Source organism: Triturus cristatus, chromosome 7 (assembly GCF_964204655.1).
Source record: "Triturus cristatus chromosome 7, aTriCri1.1, whole genome shotgun sequence".
NCBI lineage: Eukaryota > Metazoa > Chordata > Amphibia > Caudata > Salamandridae > Triturus > Triturus cristatus.
In genome coordinates, this window is record NC_140590.1 from 210,674,514 (window position 1) to 210,697,371 (window position 22,858).

At 41.8% G+C, this 22,858-nt stretch overlaps 1 protein-coding gene across 1 annotated transcript; it reads left to right on the plus strand.

Annotated features, from left to right (window-relative positions):
* Positions 1 to 996: 996 nt before the first annotated feature.
* LOC146809235 (alpha-tectorin-like) lies at positions 997 to 22,072 on the plus strand. The gene is made up of 4 exons (XM_085614319.1): positions 997 to 1,092; positions 2,701 to 2,758; positions 11,423 to 11,506; positions 20,955 to 22,072. Exons 2-4 carry the CDS (start codon positions 2,719 to 2,721, stop codon positions 21,308 to 21,310), a joined length of 480 nt encoding a protein of 159 aa, XP_085470445.1. The 5' UTR covers positions 997 to 1,092; positions 2,701 to 2,718; the 3' UTR covers positions 21,311 to 22,072.
* Positions 22,073 to 22,858: the final 786 nt, after the last annotated feature.

The following is a 22,858-nucleotide window of genomic DNA, read 5'->3' on the forward strand; positions in this document are numbered from 1 at the left end:
AGACACAGATATATTTTTAGATATATATAAAGAAAGAGAGAGAGGGAGATTTAAAAAAAGCTTTATATTTTCCTGGGTAAACTTTCAGTTTCATTGTAATGGAATGCATGGTAAACAATGCTGGGCCTGACATGCGTGGTGAAGGCACTTTCATTGTATTGGTCGAGTTGTTAAGGTTTGCATGGTATCAGCATGCGTGGTTCCATCATACATCATACAACCCTCGAGAGGAAGTAAAAGAGCTGCCAAAGGGAAAGATAGAAATATAAACTTGATCATCAGGTAAACAAGCAAGATGGGTGCACAGATCCATATCTTTTTGTATACTTTAGTATTTCACCCTGAGTGAGACAGCGATGGTACACTGTGTCACTGGAACCAAGGTGTACCTGACTAATGAGCCCAGAACAAGGCTGAAACTTGTCCTGGATTGCTTGTGTTCCAGTTCAGGGAGGACCTGTTTTGGTAGTTCGGGCTGGACTGTTACCAATGGAGCAGATTCAATACTGATTTGCATATCTGTGGGTCCAAACTGATGTGTCTTGGTGTGCAAAATAACAATGGTTTGGTATACTTCCCTGAGTAACTACCAGTGGCTGAGATTAATTCAAGCATCCCATCCATCACTTTTTGCATACTTTAGTACATCACATTAAAGCTTGCCCTGATGACTTTGCAAATGCAGGGAAAATATATGAAAAAAAGATTTGTTTCTGTATCAAATGCATAAAGGTGGGAAAGAATTTGACTAAACGTTTGATGATTGAGTGCACTTTTGAAATATAAAGCTGTTCCACCATACAGTTCAAATCCAACTCTTTATATCTTAAAGATTTTGTCACAATACATATTGCAGCAAGTTTTGCAACAGAGTGATGAAGTGTTTGAAATTAGGAGAGGAAGCGGGTGTTGGCTTTAAATTTAGGTACACATGATTCCCAAATTGTGCAACAATCAGAAATGACTAAGCAACAGCGCTTTGCACCCCAGGCAACATTCTGGACTATATAAACCCCAGCGCTGGAAGGAGATGCTCATTCCCAGGCGACCTGTGGTTGAAGACCTTCTGCAGCGTTAAAGTTCACAAGACAGGTATGTTTCAGTTTGCATTGCTTTGGAGCTCCTAAATTACTATGTCATCCCATAACCTGGGTTTCACTAACATGTTTTCATATGTGTTGTTGTGACCAATGCCGGTGACTAAAAGGCTGAATTTCGTTATGTGATTAAACTGTGACAATATATTCAAATAGCGCAAATTCCTCATGAAGACTGGTGGTTCTTTTATGTTTTTTCTTTTCATTTTTGAAACATAATTCCAATAAAGAAATGTAATCGCCCTCCTCCTAATTAAAATGTTTTAAATTCTCCACAGTCTCTTTAGAATAGTTTTACATTTTTTATCAAAGTTCCCAAATAGCAAAGTAGAGAAACTAAAAACCAGCAGTGGTAGCTGCTGTCAGTTAAAAGTGGTGAGGCCGCACAGGGGACAAGAACACAACCAATAAAAGTGAATTTACCTGCAGCGTATCGCCTTTTTGACTCGGTGCTCTTCTCCTCTGCTACTGGTGCACAGGCTACCAGACTCCCCTGCGCCTATCCAGACACTGCTCTCTTGCTGGTAATACTATTACCCACCATGAGAGAAGCACCAGGATTGGTCTGATCGGGCTGGGACTGGGATCCTGTGCCTGCTGTTCTCCATCCAGCTGCACAACACAGCTTGAGTTGGAGAAATCTAAGTACGCATGTTGGTTTGGCCTTCCTAAGATAGGTGGCCAAACCAACATGTGCACTTCCAGTGATCATCAATCCTCCTACATGCTTGCGGCTGTCATCAGAATGGCCCATTATGAAAAATAAAATGCTAATAACATTGTTTTATTATCATCTTCTTTTTAATGTTTTCATCTGGTGGCTCTATTGAGGCAACACTCCTTTGCCCTAAGGAAGGTGGCTACTGCTGGAAACCAGAAGAAGAAAATGAGAGTAGGAGATCATGAAAATTAGTGAGACAATCAGGGGAAGAGGAACAATTTAAGTAACATGAGATTAAGACCTCTTTACTGAGAGGATAGAGAGAGACAGTCTTAGAGTATCATAGAGAGACAAACAGAGAAAAAGAAGACATGGGCGAAAGAAAGTGAGAATTAGAGAATAGTGCACACCTAGAGAGACAGAGAGATTGATTCATGTGTATTAGAGGGAGACAGAGAGTGAGAACTTCAGAGAGAGGGAGAGTGCAACAGAAATCACCAAACATATGCAAGAAATTGATGTGGAGGTACTGAGGGCCAGAATCTATGTTGCCATCTCTTGTCTCTGCACCAAAGTACGTCCAGTGAAATGGGGAATACCTGCTCATACCCAGCATTACTGGGTGCTTTTCTGGAGAGTTTACACAGATTTCATCACAAAAACACATTTTCTATCTGCCAGTGGGCACTGGGGGATGCAGTGTGAGAACTCATATGCCTGTCCAGAGGGAGCACTGTTTTGACACCCAGATCTGTGGGAATGAGAAACATGTATCAACCTATACACAATGTTGCAATAGTATTTCACAAGTAATAGTAAAGAAGGATAATTTGACCGTGAAAGGTTTTTGCCAGCATCCTTTTGGTCATTCATGCTCCCGTGTCTTATAGTTTAAATAATCTACATCTCCTTCTCATGTGTACTCATTTTTTTTGTTTGTAGGCCTGCTTAACTCTTACAATGCTGAACAGAAAATGTGTCTTCCTTATGCTGGCAGCAGGTGAGTGCAAACCAAGCTTATAGAGGAGAGCCTTTAACAAGACGTAAAACAAGTCCAAATTGGTAATTGCTTTATCACTTCACATTCTATTGACCTGGTGCAATGACTGAAAGATGTTGATTGATCAATTGATGAATAGTTTAGTCCTTGACCTCCGGAACAGCACTGCCCTCATCTCCTTTATTAACAATTGCTAGGATTCCATTCCATTCATTAGTCTTTATTATCGATGTATTACATCATAAAAGACAATTACAATACATAAAGGAATACATAATTATAAAAATACATGATTAAAAAGAGAAACATGTACAGAATACATAAAAGATATTTCAATACCCTAATGTCTCTTGTTCCTAATAAACCAAACCCAAGCCAAAAATTTAGCAACAGCAATAGCAACATGTTCACTAGGCTCAAATCTCAACATTTCAAGTGCTTCTGACCCTTGTCTAGTGCCCAAAGTTCGACATAATGGTTTGAGCCATTTAGCTCGGGGTGCAGCATAGACAGGACAAACAAAAAAGATATGGCCAACAGAATCTATACAGTCAAAACAACTTTTACAGGAGTCACTGGACGTACCCTTCCATTTTTTGGTGAAAGAGTTAGTCGGAAGTGTGCCTACCCTAAATTGATGGTAAAGTTTCCTGTCACAAGGTCTGGTGATGGTGTCCCAGTAAGCTTCGAGGAGTGGAATTCTTTTTTGGGCTAGGAACCTTCCTGACAAGGACTCTGCAGTGGCTGAGTTGAAATGCTTCTGCTGCACCGTTGACCAATAAAGGCTCTTAAAATCTTTCTTAGAGGGAAAGGGGTTATTGGCTGGATCGGTCCATAGATTACCCAACCCCATAGATTCCAGGAGTTGTTTAGTCTGTTTGAACCAGGGAATATTGCCAGCCCCCAGGATGGATCGCACATCAAGAAAGGCCTTGGCATAGAGGTCCAGCTCGGGGACTGTCCATAAACGCCTCCAAAAGGCCAATGGCTTAAACCTTGCAATGTCTTCAAACGAATGACAGCCGAGGTCCAACAGGAGGGGTTTGACAGGGGTAGAACATGGAAGGCCCGTGAGCAATCTGAGAAATTTATATTGTGCCTTAACCAGAAGAGAAAGATCAGCGAAACCCCAAAGTTCAGCGCCATAAAGGATCGCCGAGTTAATCCTCACATTAAAGATTTTGATGGGGGGGCCTATCATTCTCGACTGGGATTGCTTATGTTCTTTAACTAGGCAACCAGAAAGCTGAGCAAATTTTAGAGATAGAACATCAATTTGCGGCCTCCAATCCAACTTATTTTCAAAGACTACCCCTAGATAGGTCATAACATTAGTTCGTTCAAGCAAGGCTTTGTCCATGAAGACATGGCCCTTTATACCTCTCCCTTTATTAAAAACCATGTATTTGGTTTTGGACACATTGACAGACAAGTCAAAATCAGAGCAGAAATTTGTGAAGACATTGAGTGCCACCTGTAGTCCAGACAGGGTCTGGGAGAGAAGTAGGGTGTCATCGGCAAACATAAGGAGTGGAATTTTAGTACCTCCCAACGTGGGGGCGTCCGTCGATGTGTTGGAATAATACTTGACAACACTGTTAATAAACAATAAAAACAAGGTGGGAGCAAGGACGCACCCCTGCCTGACACCCCGATTGACCCTAAACCGATCAGTGACCTGGCCCTGTTTCCCCCAGCGAACTTGAGCAAAGTTGTTATCATGGAGCCTAATGATGATATTCAAGAGATCGGGAGGAAGCCCTAGCTCAGCCAATACGCTCCAAAGTTTCGTCCTATTGACTAGGTCAAAAGCTGACCGAAGATCTACAAAGGCAGCGTATAAAGTACCGCCACACAAATAGACCGTTTTCCAGACAATCAGTTGAAATTTGAATGCCTGGTCGATGGTACTGGTACACGGTCTGAAACCGGCTTGGAGAGGAGAGATGATGTCCTCCTGCTCAATCCAAGCCTGGATTCGTGCCAAGATCATTCTAGCGATAATTTTCTGGACCGAGTCAATAAGGCTAATTGGGCGGTAGTTCCCCGGGCATGAGCGATCACCTTTTTTGAAAATGGGGAGAATCTCAGCCCCCCCCCAAGAATCAGGAATATCGGCCCCTCTGGCTACAGCGTTGGCGAGTTGTGCGATGTAGGGCACCCAATTCCCTGGGTCAAATTTAAAGAGATCCGTAGGAACACAGTCCATGCCAGGCGCCTTACCACTTGGAACCTTACTTAAGGCCTTTTCAACCTCAGCACAGTCAAAAGTTAAGGTCGAGGAGAGGGAGAGGTCCCTGGTTATAGCTGGGACAGGCCCCTCAACCTGTGGGGAGACCGAGAACTGGGATTCAAAATGAGTCACCCAGGCGTCCGGAGGGACATGATTGGTAGGGACCTGGCTGTTCTGGGGGTTACCCCACTTGACAATGTGCCAAAAGAGGGTTAGGTTCCGGTGCTTACTGGCAGCCAGTGATCGTTGTCCCACTCTTGTTTGGCCTTGGCTTTAGCCTTATTGTAGATTTTCCTAGCCAGTCTAGTATTATCTGGATCTTTGTTAGCAATAGCAGATTTTAAATTGCTAAAGGATTCTCGGCAAGCTTTGTTGTACCAAGTAGATGGTTTTAGAGTGACAGATTTCTTAGCCTTACAGGGTTTTGAGAAAAGAGATTTAAGGCCAGTGAAAAGGTGGTCATGTACGCGTGTAGCTTTACCAACAACATCCTCGGTGCTCTGAAGAGACTGTAAATCAACCAGAGCACCGGATACCTTGGAGCTAATCACGGACAATAATTCAACATCAATAGCAACCTTGTCCCAGCGTACACGCCGTTGATCATTAGTTAAAACGGCTTCCGCGGTCGCTATTTCGGAGGGTTTGGATCTATGTGCAGGCAAAGTAAAAGACTTAAAACCAACGGGTTGTGGTCACTCTCTGGGCGGTCTAATACCGCCATATCACTTAATGTGGACCAGAACTCGATTTTAACAAGGGCATAGTCAATTCTGCTGTTACAGCGTCGGCCATCTGAGAAAGTCATCTTTCCACCCTTATCAGAGGCGGTCCTCCCATTGGCGGCCCTGAATCCCCGCTCCATACATAATCCCATCCACTGGGTGGCAGACTCTGTCCACCTCTTAATAGGAGGGAGATCAAGAGGGGGGATATTTAAAATCGCATCCACTTCCCAAGTTAGTGAGTCAAGAGTGGAGAGCAGAGGTTCAAAACAACAATTTAAATCGCCCACAATATAGACATTGGTGTATATGTTAATAGTGTCCAGAAACCCATCTAGCAATGAAAAGGTATTAGTACCACGTCCACCAGGGATGCCTCTGTTGTAAACATTTATAATTAAAACTACGGGATCGTTGTTGTGTTGCAGGGAGATAATTAGTAAGTCAGGACTGTCAATAGCTAATTCCTTGAGTGAATACCCAAGGGATTGCTTAACCCATATACAGAGCCCGCCGGACGGGCGGCCCCTGGTGCCACGGGTGGCCCCCTTGAAAAAGTTTACAAACCCGGAAAGATAGATCGGGTCCACAGCCCAGGTTTCCTGGAAAACCAGGATATCATGGGTGTTAACCCAGCCTACCCATTCTTCAGAGGTTACCCTGCTACTAAGGCCCGCAACATTCCACGAGACCAGGGTCAGGGGCATAGAACTAGATGGCATGGCGCATGGTGCTGCATGAGCGGGACCCTTTGTAGCTGGGGTAATTGCAATATTGATTGGGCCCCTAGTCTCACTTTCGGGTTGGCAAGGATCAATGGGGGGGGGAGATGGACTAATCAATTGAAGAAACGGGGTACTGGGAGACATAGTAACCAAACCAACTTGAGCCCCCCGTAAACCACCACTCCCTGTTTGCACTGAGTTAACTGGACCAAGACAGACTTCCCGCAACTTACTCGGGTTTTCCAGATGAGGTAACTGTCAGTCAACCCCATCTAATGAATTCAAGGGTGCATAAAAATTTGACAGTGGAAGGTAAAAATTCGGCCTTATCTGACAGTGGGAAGTCCTATTAACCCTTTCCCAAGCAAAGGACATGTCACGTGTTGTGGCAGGGGGTTTTTGAGGATAAAAGTATGACAAATCCACTGTGGATATGCCGGTCCCTCTCAAGGTATTGGTAAAAGAACAGATATGCCTAACAGCCCTGGGGTCACGAAAATTTATAATCACACAATCACCCTCCACCTGTTTGACTCTATTGCCCAACCAACATACCCTACGAACAGTCATTATTTCGGCCCGTAGTCCAGCGGGTAAAGGCCTGTTGGTGTTTAACCAGTGTGAGACTTTGTTCTTCAGCTCACTATGACACTCGGGCTTTGTCTGAAGGAGCCGAGGAACACCCACCATTATAATAGTATAAGGCTGGGACTCGGGTGGAAGATTGATGGATGGGAAATTTTGAAGGGAGTCAACATCCTCTAAGTTGGGCTTACTGGTAGAGATGTTGTTAGTATTAATGGCAGTGTTGATATTGCAATCTGTTTCTCTCGGGACATCAATATTGGCCTGGAGGCGAGGAACATCCACCGCCTGGACATTGAGAGCCAGGATATTGGGTAGTGCTCCATCCGGGGGTGTGAAAGCCGTGGAAGCAAGCCTAGATTTATCGGCAATGTCTTTGTTAGAGGAAGTTGCATAATCAGTAGAAGACACTGCAATCTTTTCCAGCAGGGACGTATTGGCAGAGACCATACCCTCTAACTTCTCAAGCGAGGTGGCGAGACGAGTTACTCGCTCTAATAATGGGAGGAGTAATGATTTAAATAACTTCTCTACAGGCTTGAGAAAATCGGAGGTGGAAGAGTCTGCGTTAGATTGAACGGAGGGAGGGTGCGGGGACTTCAAACTACCTGATGCCAAATGGGAACTAGCAGACGTAATAGAGTTAGGAGCTTCACAGGTAATTGCAGATTTATGAGGGTTAGTCACTTTAGAGGTTTTAGCACGTTTCCCCTTGGGAGGGGCTCCCGTACGTTTCCTTTTACTCGGGATGTGCCTGGGCTTATGGGCTTGGGTCGTTGATCCAGTAGATAGCTGGCCGGAAGTGGACTGAGGAATACAAGTGCTATCAATGGTCTGGTCACCGCTAGTGTCTGGGGTACTAATTATCTCGTTGATGTCCACCAACGGGCAATGATCAAAGGTGTCCGGCGGTGCAATTAAGGTATTACCTGACATATTAGAAGGAGGTTGGGGCTGGCTGTTTTCGGGCGAAACAGCTGTCATAATATTGCCAAGGGATGATCTTCTAGCGGATAGTTCTAGGGACAATCTTTTTTCCGTTAATAAAATCTCGTGTTCAAGAACACGAGCAGCTCTAGTAATAAAATTGTCAAGGGTCCCTGTTACTTGACCCCCAAGGCTGCCCCGAGCCACCTTCCTGCCAGACCTTAAGGAGGTCATGGTTTGGAGAAAGAGCAAACAAGCAAACAAACTCAGAAGGTGGTAAACAGATAAACCTCCGATGATAACAAAAAGATAAAATTAACTAGATATGTCCAGAACACACTACAGTGTTTAAGCGCAAAATGTGGGCAACCAATGCTGTATAAACAGTTCACCAGTCAGCAGTGGCGCATGTACTCACAGTACCAGCAAATTATGTAGCTCGTTTATGGCGGCACGTTTTAGGGAAGTGGCCCGCCCCGACCACAACCGACCACGAACGGCCACAAACGGCCCGCTCTTAGCCCGGTCTTCGCCCCGAGCTACGTCCCGCACGCGTCCCGCTGGCGCGGAGTACGTGAGGGGTATTGAAGTAGGGGAAGAGGGGTGGAGCAGGAAGAGTGTCCAGCTGCGCCGTGAATGGTTGTGCTCAGAGGGGGCTGGTCCTCGCAGTCCCGCTATCGCAACTCCAGAGGTAAACTGATACGCACCCAGCAACAAAGTAACAGGAGACAGGTGAGGCACCGCAAGTCCAGATGGCAGAGAACGCTTTTATGCGCTGCGAGCGGCTCCCGCGAAGCGGGGGCCGCGAGTCGTTGCCTGATTGATGGTGGGGGTGGAGCAGGAAGAGTAACCAGCTGCGCCGTGAATGGTTGTGCTCAGAGGGGGCTGGTCCTCGCAGTCCCGCTATCGCAACTCCAGAGGTAAACTGATACGCACCCAGCAACAAAGTAACAGGAGACAAGTGAGGCACCGCAAGTCCAGATGGCAGAGAACGCTTTTATGCGCTGCGAGCGGCACCCGCGAAGCGGGGGCCGCGAGTCGTTGCCTGATTGATGGTGGGGGTGGAGCAGGAAGAGTAACCAGCTGCGCCGTGAATGGTTGTGCTCAGAGGGGGCTGGTCCTCGCAGTCCCGCTATCGCAACTCCAGAGGTAAACTGATACGCACCCAGCAACAAAGTAACAGGAGACAGGTGAGGCACCGCAAGTCCAGATGGCAGAGAACGCTTTTATGCGCTGCGACGGGCACCCGCGAAGCGGGGGCCGCGAGTCGTTGCCTGATTGATGGTGGGGGTGGAGCAGGAAGAGTAACCAGCTGCGCCGTGAATGGTTGTGCTCAGAGGGGGCTGGTCCTCGCAGTCCCGCTATCGCAACTCCAGAGGTAAACTGATACGCACCCAGCAACAAAGTAACAGGAGACAGGTGAGGCACCGCAAGTCCAAATGGCAGAGAACGCTTTTATGCGCTGCGAGCGGCTCCCGCGAAGCGGGGGCCGCGAGTCGTTGCCTGATTGATGGTGGGGGTGGAGCAGGAAGAGTAACCAGCTGCGCCGTGAATGGTTGTGCTCAGAGGGGGCTGGTCCTCGCAGTCCCGCTATCGCAACTCCAGAGGTAAACTGATACGCACCCAGCAACAAAGTAACAGGAGACAGGTGAGGCACCGCAAGTCCAGATGGCAGAGAACGCTTTTATGCGCTGCGAGCGGCACCCGCGAAGCGGGGGCTGCGAGTCGTTGCCTGATTGATGGTGGGGGTGGAGCAGGAAGAGTAACCAGCTGCGCCGTGAATGGTTGTGCTCAGAGGGGGCTGGTCCTCGCAGTCCCGCTATCGCAACTCCAGAGGTAAACTGATACGCACCCAGCAACAAAGTAACAGGAGACAGGTGAGGCACCGCAAGTCCAAATGGCAGAGAACGCTTTTATGCGCTGCGAGCGGCTCCCGCGAAGCGGGGGCCGCGAGTCGTTGCCTGATTGATGGTGGGGGTGGAGCAGGAAGAGTAACCAGCTGCGCCGTGAATGGTTGTGCTCAGAGGGGGCTGGTCCTCGCAGTCCCGCTATCGCAACTCCAGAGGTAAACTGATACGCACCCAGCAACAAAGTAACAGGAGACAGGTGAGGCTTCCCTTTGTGGTCCTTTTCATCAGTTGCTAGAAAACTGTAGTACTAAAGTGCTTGTACTTTAGCCTCTAAACTGGGTAATATTGGCCTATCCCAATTGGCATATTTAATTTACTTATAATTCTCCGGTAAGGTTAAAGTACCTGTGCCCGGGTCCTGTAAATTAAATGCTACTAGTGGGTCTGTAGCACTGATTGTGCCACCCACTTCAGTAGTGCTTTTACCATATCTCTGGACTGGCATTGCAGACCCTGTGTGTTCACTTAAAAACTGCCATTTCGACCTGGCAAGGCAAAAGGTTTTTTTGCCAGGTCAAAATGACAGTTTCTTAAGTACATATAAGTCACCCCTGGGGAAGGCCTTCAACGGACTTCATCAGGGTTGTAAGTAAATGCTTAAATGCAGGTGTATCATCTATAGTTAGGCTTTCCGTTGTAATTAAGTGGATCCCAGATGACAGTATTGAAGATGATTCATCAAATATTCTATGTTCAACTCCAATTTATTTATTCCAACCCTCCATCTTCTTCATCAGAAGAGAATTAATTATGATCAATTATATTGCTGTTCCATGCATCCAAAGCAACAGCTACCATCTACCGGTTTCATACACCTGGGTTTGAGCATTTACTTACAACCCTGATGAAATCCGTTTAGGATGAAACGCATTGAATGGGCTGAGTTCATGTTTACATCTACAAAAAGAATAGAAATAAATCAAGATTTTTTCATCAAGATTCCGTTACTCTTGTGTATTACTAATGTACACTCCCATAATTACGGGTTGGATAATTTATATATTTGGTCCATTTTATTCATGATGTCTGTGCATCAGCAATGATGGAAATGTGAAGTTTCTAAAAAAGATTAATGATATTATCAATGATAACACATGTGTAGATAATAAACACACCTGTCCTGTATGTGCTAAGTAGATTTGTGTAGTGATTCGTTGGCGATAGCATCACAAACAAACAGTTGAGTGTCTGGGTCTAACCAATGAACTAATAAGGATAAATACTTGTGCGACTGTCCTATAGCTCAATCGCCTTTCTTTTCCTTATAAAATTGACACCTACATGTGTTAATGTAAACTTTTCATATTGATATTTTCAGTGGAGATCATATAAAGGACTTTGTGATCAGTAATTTGAAGCTGGTGTCCAATCGGAAGTCAAATACCTTCCATTTTTTCTGCTGCAACAAACTAAATGACATTGATTCTTGGCTTCATTCTAGCATGGTGACCTTTGGTTAACTGGGCGACATCTTGCTTGATCTCAAATTGTAAGGAAATTAGCAGTGAGAGAAGCTACAAAGTGATGCCTGCATTTATGTTTATATTTTTCTTTTCCAGTGCTAACTACGATGCTTGGAATTGTAAAATGTGATGATGATCATGAGGATGACCATGATGACCATGATGACCATGATGACCATGGTAAGCAAAATCACCCACGTATCATTCAGGAAGCAGGAATCCATTACTAATCATGTCCCATTTTATTTCATAGTATTATATGTTCACAATTAAAGTGATCAAATTAATCTGTGTTTTGATGTCACAAAAAAATTGCTTCTACAAGGAGGATAAAGCTAGGATTACCCCAGGAATAGGGACAGAGATAGGAGTAGTGATAGTCATAGGGTTGAAGACGAAGCCAATATAGTAATTGTCAGGGGTTTAGTAATGTCCATCAATTAATCATTTCCTTTTTTTCGGTCACAACACATCATAAAAAGTACAATGCATTATGGATGAAAACATCTCATGAAATATCCAATAAGTACAAATTATTAAACATTAAAAACAAATACAAAACAAGCCAAGATCTTAGAGAAATGCCATAAGAAATAAATTCCAATGCGGCTAAGTTCATGGCAGTATCTAGTAACAAGTACAGTGTCTATCGATTTTGGACCCCAAGCTAACATCTAAAGATCAGCGGTTGAGAAATAAATAAAGCATCTCAATATCAGAGACATTTCCCAAAAAGTTAAATATAAGTTTATAACAGTTTACGAGAATTAAAGACATTACGTAGCCACGGTTGCCAAGTGACAAAAGGTGGTACTTTTTAAGAGGGGAAGGATACAATGATGATACCATGTCAAAGTTCATGGCATTACTAAAGGTTAATTGCAATTTTTAACAATAGATCCTGAAAACAAGGCCAGAAGAATAGCAGCAAAACTGTTAGCTATGATGTCCGAGAACCAGTCTGGGACACAGCTAAGCTAACCAGTCAAGTCCCTCCAAATGCACAGTTTTTTTAAATTAATTTTTTTTAGTTTTCTATAGCGCGAACTCGACCTGAAGATATCAGGTATCAGAGCGCTTTACATGGGCACCAGTTTTGTTACAGACAGACACATTTATTTTTGTTAGGCACGGGGAGATTAAGTGATTTGCCCAGAAGCACAGGTTGTTGAACGTCGTTGCCAAGACTCGAACATAGTTTCCCAGCTTCCAAGTCGACCGCTCTAGCCGTAAGGCCACATCCTCTCATGCTTTGCTCAGGAAAGGAGTTAAGCGCCACTGCCATAGTTTATACAAGCCATTCCAGACACCATCTCTAAAGATTAGGCACTTAAGACATCTGTTGCACAGGCCTGCACTACAGCTGCTCTAACAGGCCATGCCCATTTTAAAAATCTTGTAAGAGCAAATCCATTGGGTTCAGATGTATCGTATTTTACTACCTGTAGAGCTACCAGACACTGCTCAGTGTCTAGGCTGCCGCATAGAGGCAGAGTCCGCATAGATCTTGGTTATTGTGTACTAATGGCAAATTAATATAAGTGCGCCTCAGTTTCTGCCATATTAGGACAAAAAGAGCAGTCACTCTTCACTTCCCCCTCTTTACCTTACCACGAGGTAAAAGGCCTAAGTGGCAGTGTTCCTACACGAAAGCGAACATACAAAGACTTTGCTGCAGATAGGATAATTCTATCGAGGAACGGCCCACAAAGCTGGGTACATTTATTACTTAGAAATGTAACCATCAGGCCTCGCCTCATGTCATATCTTCTGAAGAACTTGCTCCCAGGAAATATATTTGACCCATTTGGCCATGTTTTTCCTTCACCTACTAGGGTCTTCCCACACACCCTCGAGTTTTACCTTCCTACATAGAGTTTTCAAGGCTTTAAGACATGGCATAGTTCAGCTCGTATCCAACAGCATTAGCGCCAGCAGTGCAGCTTTGAAAGGAGCCATCTCCTCGGTTGTCCAAATTCTAACCTAATAAGTAAGAGTTTTTAAGCAATTATTTTCACCGACCCTTTTGAGGCTCAGGTCCCATCTTAAGGGAATCAGTGGTGTGCTTACTAGGACGTTCACAATTGATCTTATGCCTTTATTTTCTGTTATATTTGTTTGTGAAATATCCTCCAACCCCCAATTTTTTACCCAATACAATGCACCTCCCATGGCTATAGCTCTATACTACTCAAGGACTGGGGACACAGCCCTGGTGGTCGGTGCTTTATATTTCTTGGTGATGGCGACTTCTCTATGTGTTAATGTAAAATGACTCCTTGCCAACTGTAGATCCCAAGAGAGCTTGTCAGTAAGCCTAGCTCCCAGATACTCCTGACCTGATCGATGCTAGATCCATCCACAGTCATATTATTCCTAAAAGTGCGATGGGGGTTGATGGCCATAAACTTGGATTTACCTGCATTGACCTCTAAATCCCAGTCTCTACTAAATTCCAAAAAGAGATTTAGCAATTCCTGCAAGCCAATGGGGGTACGTGAAAGCAGCAGGTTATCATCACCAAAAGGTAAAAGAGGGGTGAAAGCAATAGCTATCTTGGGAGCATCATGTTGGCCCTCATCATTGCATTCAGTTTTATATTTACCAAACCAGCATTGAGGTTACTTTCTTTTGCTATTGTTATTATACTATTTATCTTTGCAACTCTTACTCTCATTCCATACAAGCCCATTCGTTTTCCTCTCTGGTTTCCTCATTTCCTCCCTCGTTCTTAGATTAGAGCTGCCTGTCTGTCTGGGCTAAAATAAACCCCGTGCAGCTGAGCAACTCTATCCCTCTTAAACGCGCCTCTGAACTGCTTTTCCTTCATACTTTAGGAATCTCACTTTGAGTGAGACTCATGCAGGGGTGATGTGACGAGGTGAGTTGACTGGTTCACAGCAGTCAAAAGATCTGGGTTAAATCCATCATTCTTTTGCCCACTACGCCACCCCAGTTTGGACCCAGCCATATACAAATCAGTCTTGACCCTGTAACCCTTGGGAACAGTTCAGACCGAACTGCCAGGCCATGTACTCCCTGGACCAGAAACAAGCATCCTGGGACCGGTTTCAGGATATGTCACCCTTCTTCAGCCAGGCTATCTTGAATCCAGTGGCACAGTGAGCAAGGGACTTGTCTATCTATCTATCTATCTATCTATCTTTCTATCTATCTATCTATCTATCTATCTATCTATCTATCTATCTATCTATCTATCTATCTATCTATCTTTCTATCCATCTACATGGTATATTTATAATGGTACATTTAAAAATAACTAAAAATATAATATAGATAGATAGATAGATAGATAGATAGATAGATAGATAGATAGATAGATAGATAGATAGATAGATAGATAGATAGATAGATAGATAGAACATACATATGCAATAAAAAGATAAAAAATAAACAATTGAATAAGAAAAAATATATTAAGTAATGTAGTCATAACATATTAAAAATGTATAAAGCGTATTCACGAAAATACAATAAACATGAAAATATGTGTAAAAATATAAACAAATAGTATAAACTAGAAACAAATAAAACAATTAATGCTATATAATATATTTAACCCATATTATGAAAACTATTGGAGACTAAGAATATTAAATATACTATTCCCACTCTAGTTTATGCAACAATAAGGAAACAGTTGGATTTCGGAAGTGTTAGATTTACTATTCCTACTTCAGGTACTGCACTAATAGGGAAAGTGTTAGGTTTCAGAGGAGTTACTGTTGTACTTACATTTCCTGCTGCTTAGCCAGTATGCATGAGTGTGCCTATGGAACGTTGGAATGCCTGATGACTGTATGGAATGTTGGTGTGCCTAGTTGATTGGAGGAATGACAGTTAGAGAGAGAGTGTTCTGAGCTCCTGGTGGGACCTTGTATCAACCTGAACTAACTCATCTACTTGTAACTACCATCTTGTGACCTACAAATAAACCTCTACTTTGGTTTACCTCATTGACTACAATCCATCATTGCAACATTGGCGACGATCTGGATAAAAACCCCTGCCTGTACTGGCTTCCTGTCTACCTGAGGTAAAGATATTTGAATCTACAGCAAGACTATTTGTACAGAAATTACTTGAAGAAAATTAAACTTGGAAATATGGAGAAGAACGCCCATCTTTGCCCCACCAGTGTCCTCCATCAACCGGACAGCCTACCTTGGGCGCTTCACGCTGCTCAATGAAATTTATTTAACCAGTTTGAAATTATTATTTGACATATGTGTCTCTCCAGCATTAACAATAAGTGTACACTACTAGCATCCTGCGGTGAGCAAACCGTTATTAATTCTCTACCTAATAGAAATTTGTGACATCCAGGGAATTTACTCGTGTGCAATACGGACTTTCTAATCTCTTTCTGAGCATTTGACAGCTTTTACTACTTTAACGAAACATATGCTAAAAGAGGAGGCTTACACTCGTGCTCTCGGAGTGTCAGTTGTGCTTACTTTGAAGACATTTTTCATGATTTTAGTGAAGGCGCAGCCAACCACGAGTTTCATCATCGGTGAGTTTTGGGACGATGTTTATTTGGGAACGTATTTAAGTCAAAACATTGACAGAATTTAAATTTGCTGTAAGTCGCGCGCAATGCCAACCATTCAAAACATTTTGGTGCTCAACTTCTTAGCGCGCGCCTGCGACTGTTTAATCCATTGTGAGGCTGCCATGCGCCACTTACCTATGTATCGTGGTGTCGCGAGTGAAAATAATGGAGCACGTTCTGTCCTGGACTTTACTCTGTTCACGGAAGGCAAAAGAGCACGTTCTCGCCGTGAGCCACTCGACTCTTTTCTGCCATACGTGCCGCCATCTTGATTTCTACTGTAACCTTTCACTTCAACGATGCCGTCCAATTTAATGGCGCTCTCACGCAACTCCAAAGTGCCGCTTTCCTGTCATGCTCATGGAATAGTTCATAGTTCCTTTACCTAAGAAATGCTGCAATTTACTCAACGACTCGGCAAGTTTTGTGACTGTGCAGAATGTGTTAAATTCTGTGTTCTTCTGTCAGCGTGTAAAATGGAACGCATGTTTTGGCTGGTCACATCGGTTATGTTCAACGCGTTTGCTGACAGTTGACACTTGGAAGATTAGTAGCACAGTTTTCACAGCGCACTTCAGGAAAAAAGGCTGAAATATTCATGATACTACAATCTTCTTTTATTGAACGTTGTTCAGTTAAGTTAGAATAGTGTCGCATTGAAATTTTGGCTTTTCTTTATTACAGTTATTACAATGTTTTTCAGTCAAGTGAGAATAAGGTCTCAATGAAACTTTTGCTTATTAAAGTTATTCTCTGCTTACTAGAAGTTTAATTCATGTATTTGTTATTGCCATTTTTTCATGTTGTGGCAATGTGGCTGCGAAGGTGTTTTTTCCTTATACACTATTAGTGTCTGGTGTTTAACCATTCTTCCATGTTTTAAGGACAACGTTTCACTAAGTTGTTCTGTCTTTATTTATGAGAACGCACATCCTGATTATGGGTTTTCTATTGAGTATTTCATTTTGGTATTGACTTATGATATCATCAACAATACTACACTTAATGTACCCTTCATATTGACATAGTTACCCTCCATTATTTATGTACCTAGCAGTGTGCGTTGTTTTAGCTTTATATTTATTTATTTATACATGCGCAATGGGCAATGTTCCCTATTCTTGAAATGTTTGGTGCGCAATGGGCAGTGTACCCTATTATTGAATAGTTGAGTGCGTACTGGGCAGTGATCCCTATATTTAAAATTTTTAGTACGCAATGGGCAATTTATTCTTGAAATGTTGAAATTGTTGAAATATTGAAATGTTGAGTGCACAATGGGCAATTTATTCTTGAAATGTTGAAATTGTTGAAATATTGAAATGTTGGGTGCACATTGGGCAATTTATTTTGAAATGTTGAAATTGTTGAAATGTTGAGTGCTTTATGGGCATGTTATAATTGAATTTAATATTGTTGTTTAGAGGATACCCTTCTTCCTATCCTCATTTTCCATGTGAAATCCTCATTTCCATGTCAATTGCTTTTATTTCTTCACATTTCTCTGTGTCTTATTTTCCAGTTTCTTGCTTTTTCTAATTTTCTTTAGGTTCTTCTTTCCAAGGAAAGGGGATGTGTGCTATGTAAAATTCTTATTTTCTCTTTTGCACTCTATTCCTTCCTATATATCTTCACTCATTTTGCATCCTCACTGTCTTTCTTCATTATGCATCATTTCTTCACCTAAGATGTATATTTGGATGCAATGTTTTAACAAGTCTTCGGCATATTGGTGCTACTCTCTTATTGGCTTGTTACTTTATTTAGTTTTTTGATTTCGTAAGGGAAGAGGATGTGTTGTACTTACATTTCCTGCTGCATGAGTGCGTGTATGGAACGTTGGAATGCCTGATGACTGTATGGAATGTTGGTGTGCCTGGCTGACTGGAGGAATGACAGTTAGAGAGAGAGTGGGCTGAGCAGCAGAGATGCAGCTCCTGGTGGGACCTTGTATCAACCTGAACTAACTCATCTACTTGTAACTACCATCTTGTGACCTACAAATAAACCTCTACTTTGGTTTACCTCATTGACTACAATCCATCATTGCAACAGTTACATTTACTATTCCTATTCCATTCTCAACAGTAGTAGGGAAAGCATTGGACTTTGGAGGGGAGAAGTTTACTCTTCCCACTCCAGTCTACACAACAGTAGGGAAAGTTTAGGACTTTGGATGGGTTAAATTTACTATTCCCACTCCAAAGACTGCAAATGTAGGAAAAAAATTGCAGTTCGGAGGGGTAAAATTTACTATACCAACTCGACCCTGTGCAACAGCCAAGAAAGCGTTGGACTTGGTAGGGGTGAAATGTACTATTCCCACTCCAGTAACTGTAGGTAAAGCGATGAACTTCATTATAATTAGCATGCACTGCTTAGTACCTCACATATGACATCACTCATGCCATGTACTATGACAATAATTATGACATCACTCATGACATCTCAAATGACATCATTGATGACATCACTGATGACATTATCCAAGATTTGTTTACCCACAAATGGCTCCAGAAATTAGTATGGCATTAGAATCCTGAAAGTAAGTTAAAAAAATGCTCAAGAGACTATCAGTCATCATTAGTGCCATCACAGATGCCACCCCCTTAGGTGTACAAAGAAAGCATTATATGACACATTGACACTATACCATGCACTTTACAGGCATCATAGTTCACATTAACAACCAACCACAGATATCTGGAAAAACCCTCATTGTTTAATATGTATACAACTGTTCACCGGGAGCCAAATGCGGAAAAATAGTGAATGTCAGTTTCAAAACAATACCCACCTGTGGACAGCTTTTTTCTGTATTAAACCCATGACCCTCACTAAACCTACATTGAGAATTGAAGTTGATATCAATAAAGAACTGGTTATTGTAAACAGTTTTCACTCTATGGATAGAGTTTATTTTATACCATACTCTTTGAAAGCAGTGAAACTCTTATGAGAAATCCACCCCCAGAGTATTAAAAAGAATCTATTAAGAATAGTCTACAAGCTATGCAACAGTTGTAAACAAAGCATACTATTATAACCGAAATCTGAAGGTGCTATCTGCATCCTTTATACTGCAGTGAAAACTATTTAGATAGCCCATCTTTAGAAGAAAAACAAGCCCTTGAACATAAGTCAGTACTTGGTGCACCCAGTTTTCTATGCTGATTACAATTGTTCAAAGCTAACAGAATTATCTTTTATAACTCAATGCTGCTTATAAAAAAAGTTAGAATTGTTCTTCTGTGGGAAACTTTCTGGAGAACCAAAAATATTGTTTGACACATAATGAATAGAAGTCAACTTTCACTTGCACGCAGAACAACTATTGAATACAATTATTCATAACAGGTTGAATGCCTCTACACACCTATGGTGCATTAGCAGCAGATGCATTTTGTAAACACATACACCCATTACCTGAACCCAGGCTGTACAAAATTAGGTAGACAAATAATGGTAATTACCAGCCATTATGTAAACTATAAAGGAAACTAGCACACTCATTGGATGATGTCTTCAGTGATGTCAGCAATTATGCAATTTAAGATGTCTTCAGTAACCTAGCAGCCTGCAACTAAAATGATAAAAAATAGTAGTTATTTACGTATTACTTACTTACCTTCCCACCTATACCCCTATAAAGATAGCATTCCACAACTGAAATAAAAGTAAAATTAGTTAGTATTCCATATTTTACATAATTAGAAATCAATTAAATAATGATTGCTGATTCATTAATTAATTATTACTTAATTAACTTACCACACTAGACCGCTACAAACCTAGCAGCCTGCAACAAACATGTTAGTAAAATAAATAAGCATTCTATAAGTGAAACAACTGAAAACCAATCATGAAATAAACAATAAATAATTGATTGTTAATTATTTATTACTTAACTTCCCATTCTATACCTCTACAAACATAAAAGCCCGCAAATAACATATAATTAAAATAAATTATTATTAGATAAATTACATAATAAATATCAATCATTTAATTAAATAAAATGTAATTAATAATCCTTAATTAATTATTACCTTATTGACTTACCACTCTAGCCCCATACGAACTCAACTACTCCCTCTAAACTGTAAATTAGTATTAAAAATCAATAAGAATTATACTTCACATAATATTTCAAACTTTATTTAAAAATAATTAATAACATTTATACAAACAATTGTAACAAAATTACCATATCAACTAAAACACATAAAAATATTTAAAATATGATATAAGTGTAAAAACATTGATATTAATTACATCGATAATACTTCACTCAATTAATGATATACGATGTTTTTGTTTCATGATATTTAACTCGGAACTTTTAAATCAGACCCTTGTTGTTATTTCTGCTATTGATTGCATGGATGCAGAATGAAGGGTCCTGTTGTGTGCGTTTTTAGTATAAGTCTTACAAGGCATTAGCCATTTGCCCCACCAAGCCTTGTGGATTGTGCTGAGTTTTTTATCTTCACAGTCTGCTTTGTCTGAAGCTCAAAAAATGAATCCAATGCTAAGAATAGCACATGGACCAAAAGAACACCAACAAATCTAACTCTCACGTTCTTGTGGGTCCCTCTGCATGTGCAGGCTCACTGAGTAACAGATCACATTCTTCAGGTCCAGACGAAAGACAAACGCTTCTGCCCATCAATGACACTCACATTCACACCTAGTACAACTGCTCTTGAAAAGTCTACCAAATTCCCCAATCCACGTCAACCATTTGGCAATCCACGAATGGTTATATTCCTTTCTGCTAGAAATCCAGGTTCTAATTCAGTGCATCATTTTACACAACTCCTTCCTTCTGCCCCAGCCTTGTTTTTTGCACAGTGCCGGCTCAGGTCTGAGCCTTGAGATCTCTGTCACTGGAAAACGTACTGTGCTTGGATGCTGCCAACTTTTACTGAGCCATATGCATGTTGATAGCAGAGGTTGTAATTAAAATGAATGGGTATATGATTATAAACCACAGTGCTTTGGGACATTTGTTATATATGATCTTTAATAATGCTGTCATTTCCCTTACAGAAATGTGTGGAGACAACATGGACTTCTCATCCTGTGGTGGCTCCTGTCAAATAACCTGTCAGAATATTTCTAGTGTGGGTACAGATGAGAAGTGCACAGAAGTGTGCAAACCAGGATGCAAATGTGAGCATGGATATGTCCATCAGGATGGGAAATGCAGACCTGCCAAGGAATGCCCCTGTCCAAAGAACGCTGAATATAAGGACTGCAATGGAGTCTGCCCATTAACCTGTGCGGATGTGGCTAATAACATCACTTCTAAGATTTGCACTATGCAATGCAAGATGGGATGCTTCTGTAAAGAGGGATATGTCTTAAACTCTGCTGAATGTGTCCTTAAGAAGGACTGTCCCTGAAGCAACCACACACACTATGAGACCTGTGGCACTGCATACCCGCTCACATGTGATAATTACGGCAATGCACCACAATCATGCATAAGGCCATGTGTGTCTGGGTGCTTCTGTGACAAGGGCTATGTGAAGTCTAGTAACACGTGTGTACTTCCAGAGCAATGCTCCAGAGCAACCTCCTCATGAAGGGGAGAAGCAAGTACCCATGGTTCTCTGAACACTATATAGGATGTAAACATACTTTATTCACAATTGTAAACTCAAAAATGTACAGTCTTCAAAACGTAAATCAAACAGAAGTGAAGGTATTTCAGTGAGATAACATTACATTTTAGGGATTCTCAAAATAAAGAAAATACAAGACTGATTGGAATATTCTACAGAACTGTGGAAGAGTCAATTTTTCGCCTGACTACACATGTAAGGCATGCTAGCCTACATTTCTCATGGTAATTTTCCTTTTCGTTCCACCCTTTCCACGTGTAATGTTGTTACGCAGATAATGTCGTCCCCGCCCCAATATCCACCTGCCTGTAAATGTCTCATTGCACAAGCGACGCAGATAAAGAGCTCGCCTCATCACCCCCCTACATTGATGTGTTCCAAGTCTCAGGTCTGCAGAGTTGGTGAACGTCGTAGTGCAGTGAGGCCAGTTGTTCTCTGGGGGGTAAGATTTGTTTACTGGATATTTCATATACCTAGAAACTGGAGATCTGTAGTTTACAGTGTTCACTGGAAAAGCAAATAAAAAGCGACTAAAAGTCACACTTTTGTGGTCTATTATTCGAATGCATAGCAGCTAAATTATTCCATATCGTATGTGATACCGTCGAACAATCACGTTTTTTTAGGCGGCAACCTGGGATGTTTGAGCCTGCAATAGTAAAAGATAAACTAAAACTATAGTTCCGTATTAGCAACACCGGTGTGGCTAAAGCGAGCTGGCTGACTGAACAAATCCAACCAGATTCATCTGACATTGATATGTTCATCTAACTTCAACATTCTTTGAAGGGGGTTAAAAGAAATATTTAGTTCTCTCTTGTAGATATGTCTTTGTAGTTTCCAGGCCACAAATTCCAATCTCAATAAGGTAGCTCTGTCTGTAAGGCCCTAGTCTGAGATTACCTAGAGGTTTTCACCCTCCTGAAAAGCTCAGTGAGTAGTGTGCCTGCTGGAGAGCACCAAATGTAACCAGAAAAAGGCAAATAACATTTACCATAGTAAGTTTTTCTTCAGAGCTCTATAATCTCTGACCTTCAACTGTATGTAAAGTCACAATAAAACATTCAGATTTTCCCCCAGCCAGTCTAATGAGTTTACTAATCCGCTTCTATGTAAGACAATTCTTATGGAGTAAACAACACTTAAAGCGGTCTTTGAAGGATGAAACTGGCTGAATGTACTTGAAGTACTTTCCATTCTGTGTTGAAAAGTCTCCAAAAACCTCTTGCTTTGACCTACTTTAATAGACTAATGTAGTTCGAAATGTAAGATTTGACACTGCTTGCATTCACATGTCCTGAAGATATCTCCTAGACTGATAAAAAT

Excerpts from the sequence above, each read along its gene's own strand:
- LOC146809235 (XM_085614319.1), top strand. The coding sequence starts at position 2,719 with ATGCTGAACAGAAAATGTGTCTTCCTTATGCTGGCAGCAG. Across the intron at positions 2,759-11,422 it reads CTTCCTTATGCTGGCAGCAG|TGCTAACTACGATGCTTGGA; the intron begins GTGAGTGCAAAC and ends TTTCTTTTCCAG. Across the intron at positions 11,507-20,954 it reads TGATGACCATGATGACCATG|AAATGTGTGGAGACAACATG; the intron begins GTAAGCAAAATC and ends TTTCCCTTACAG.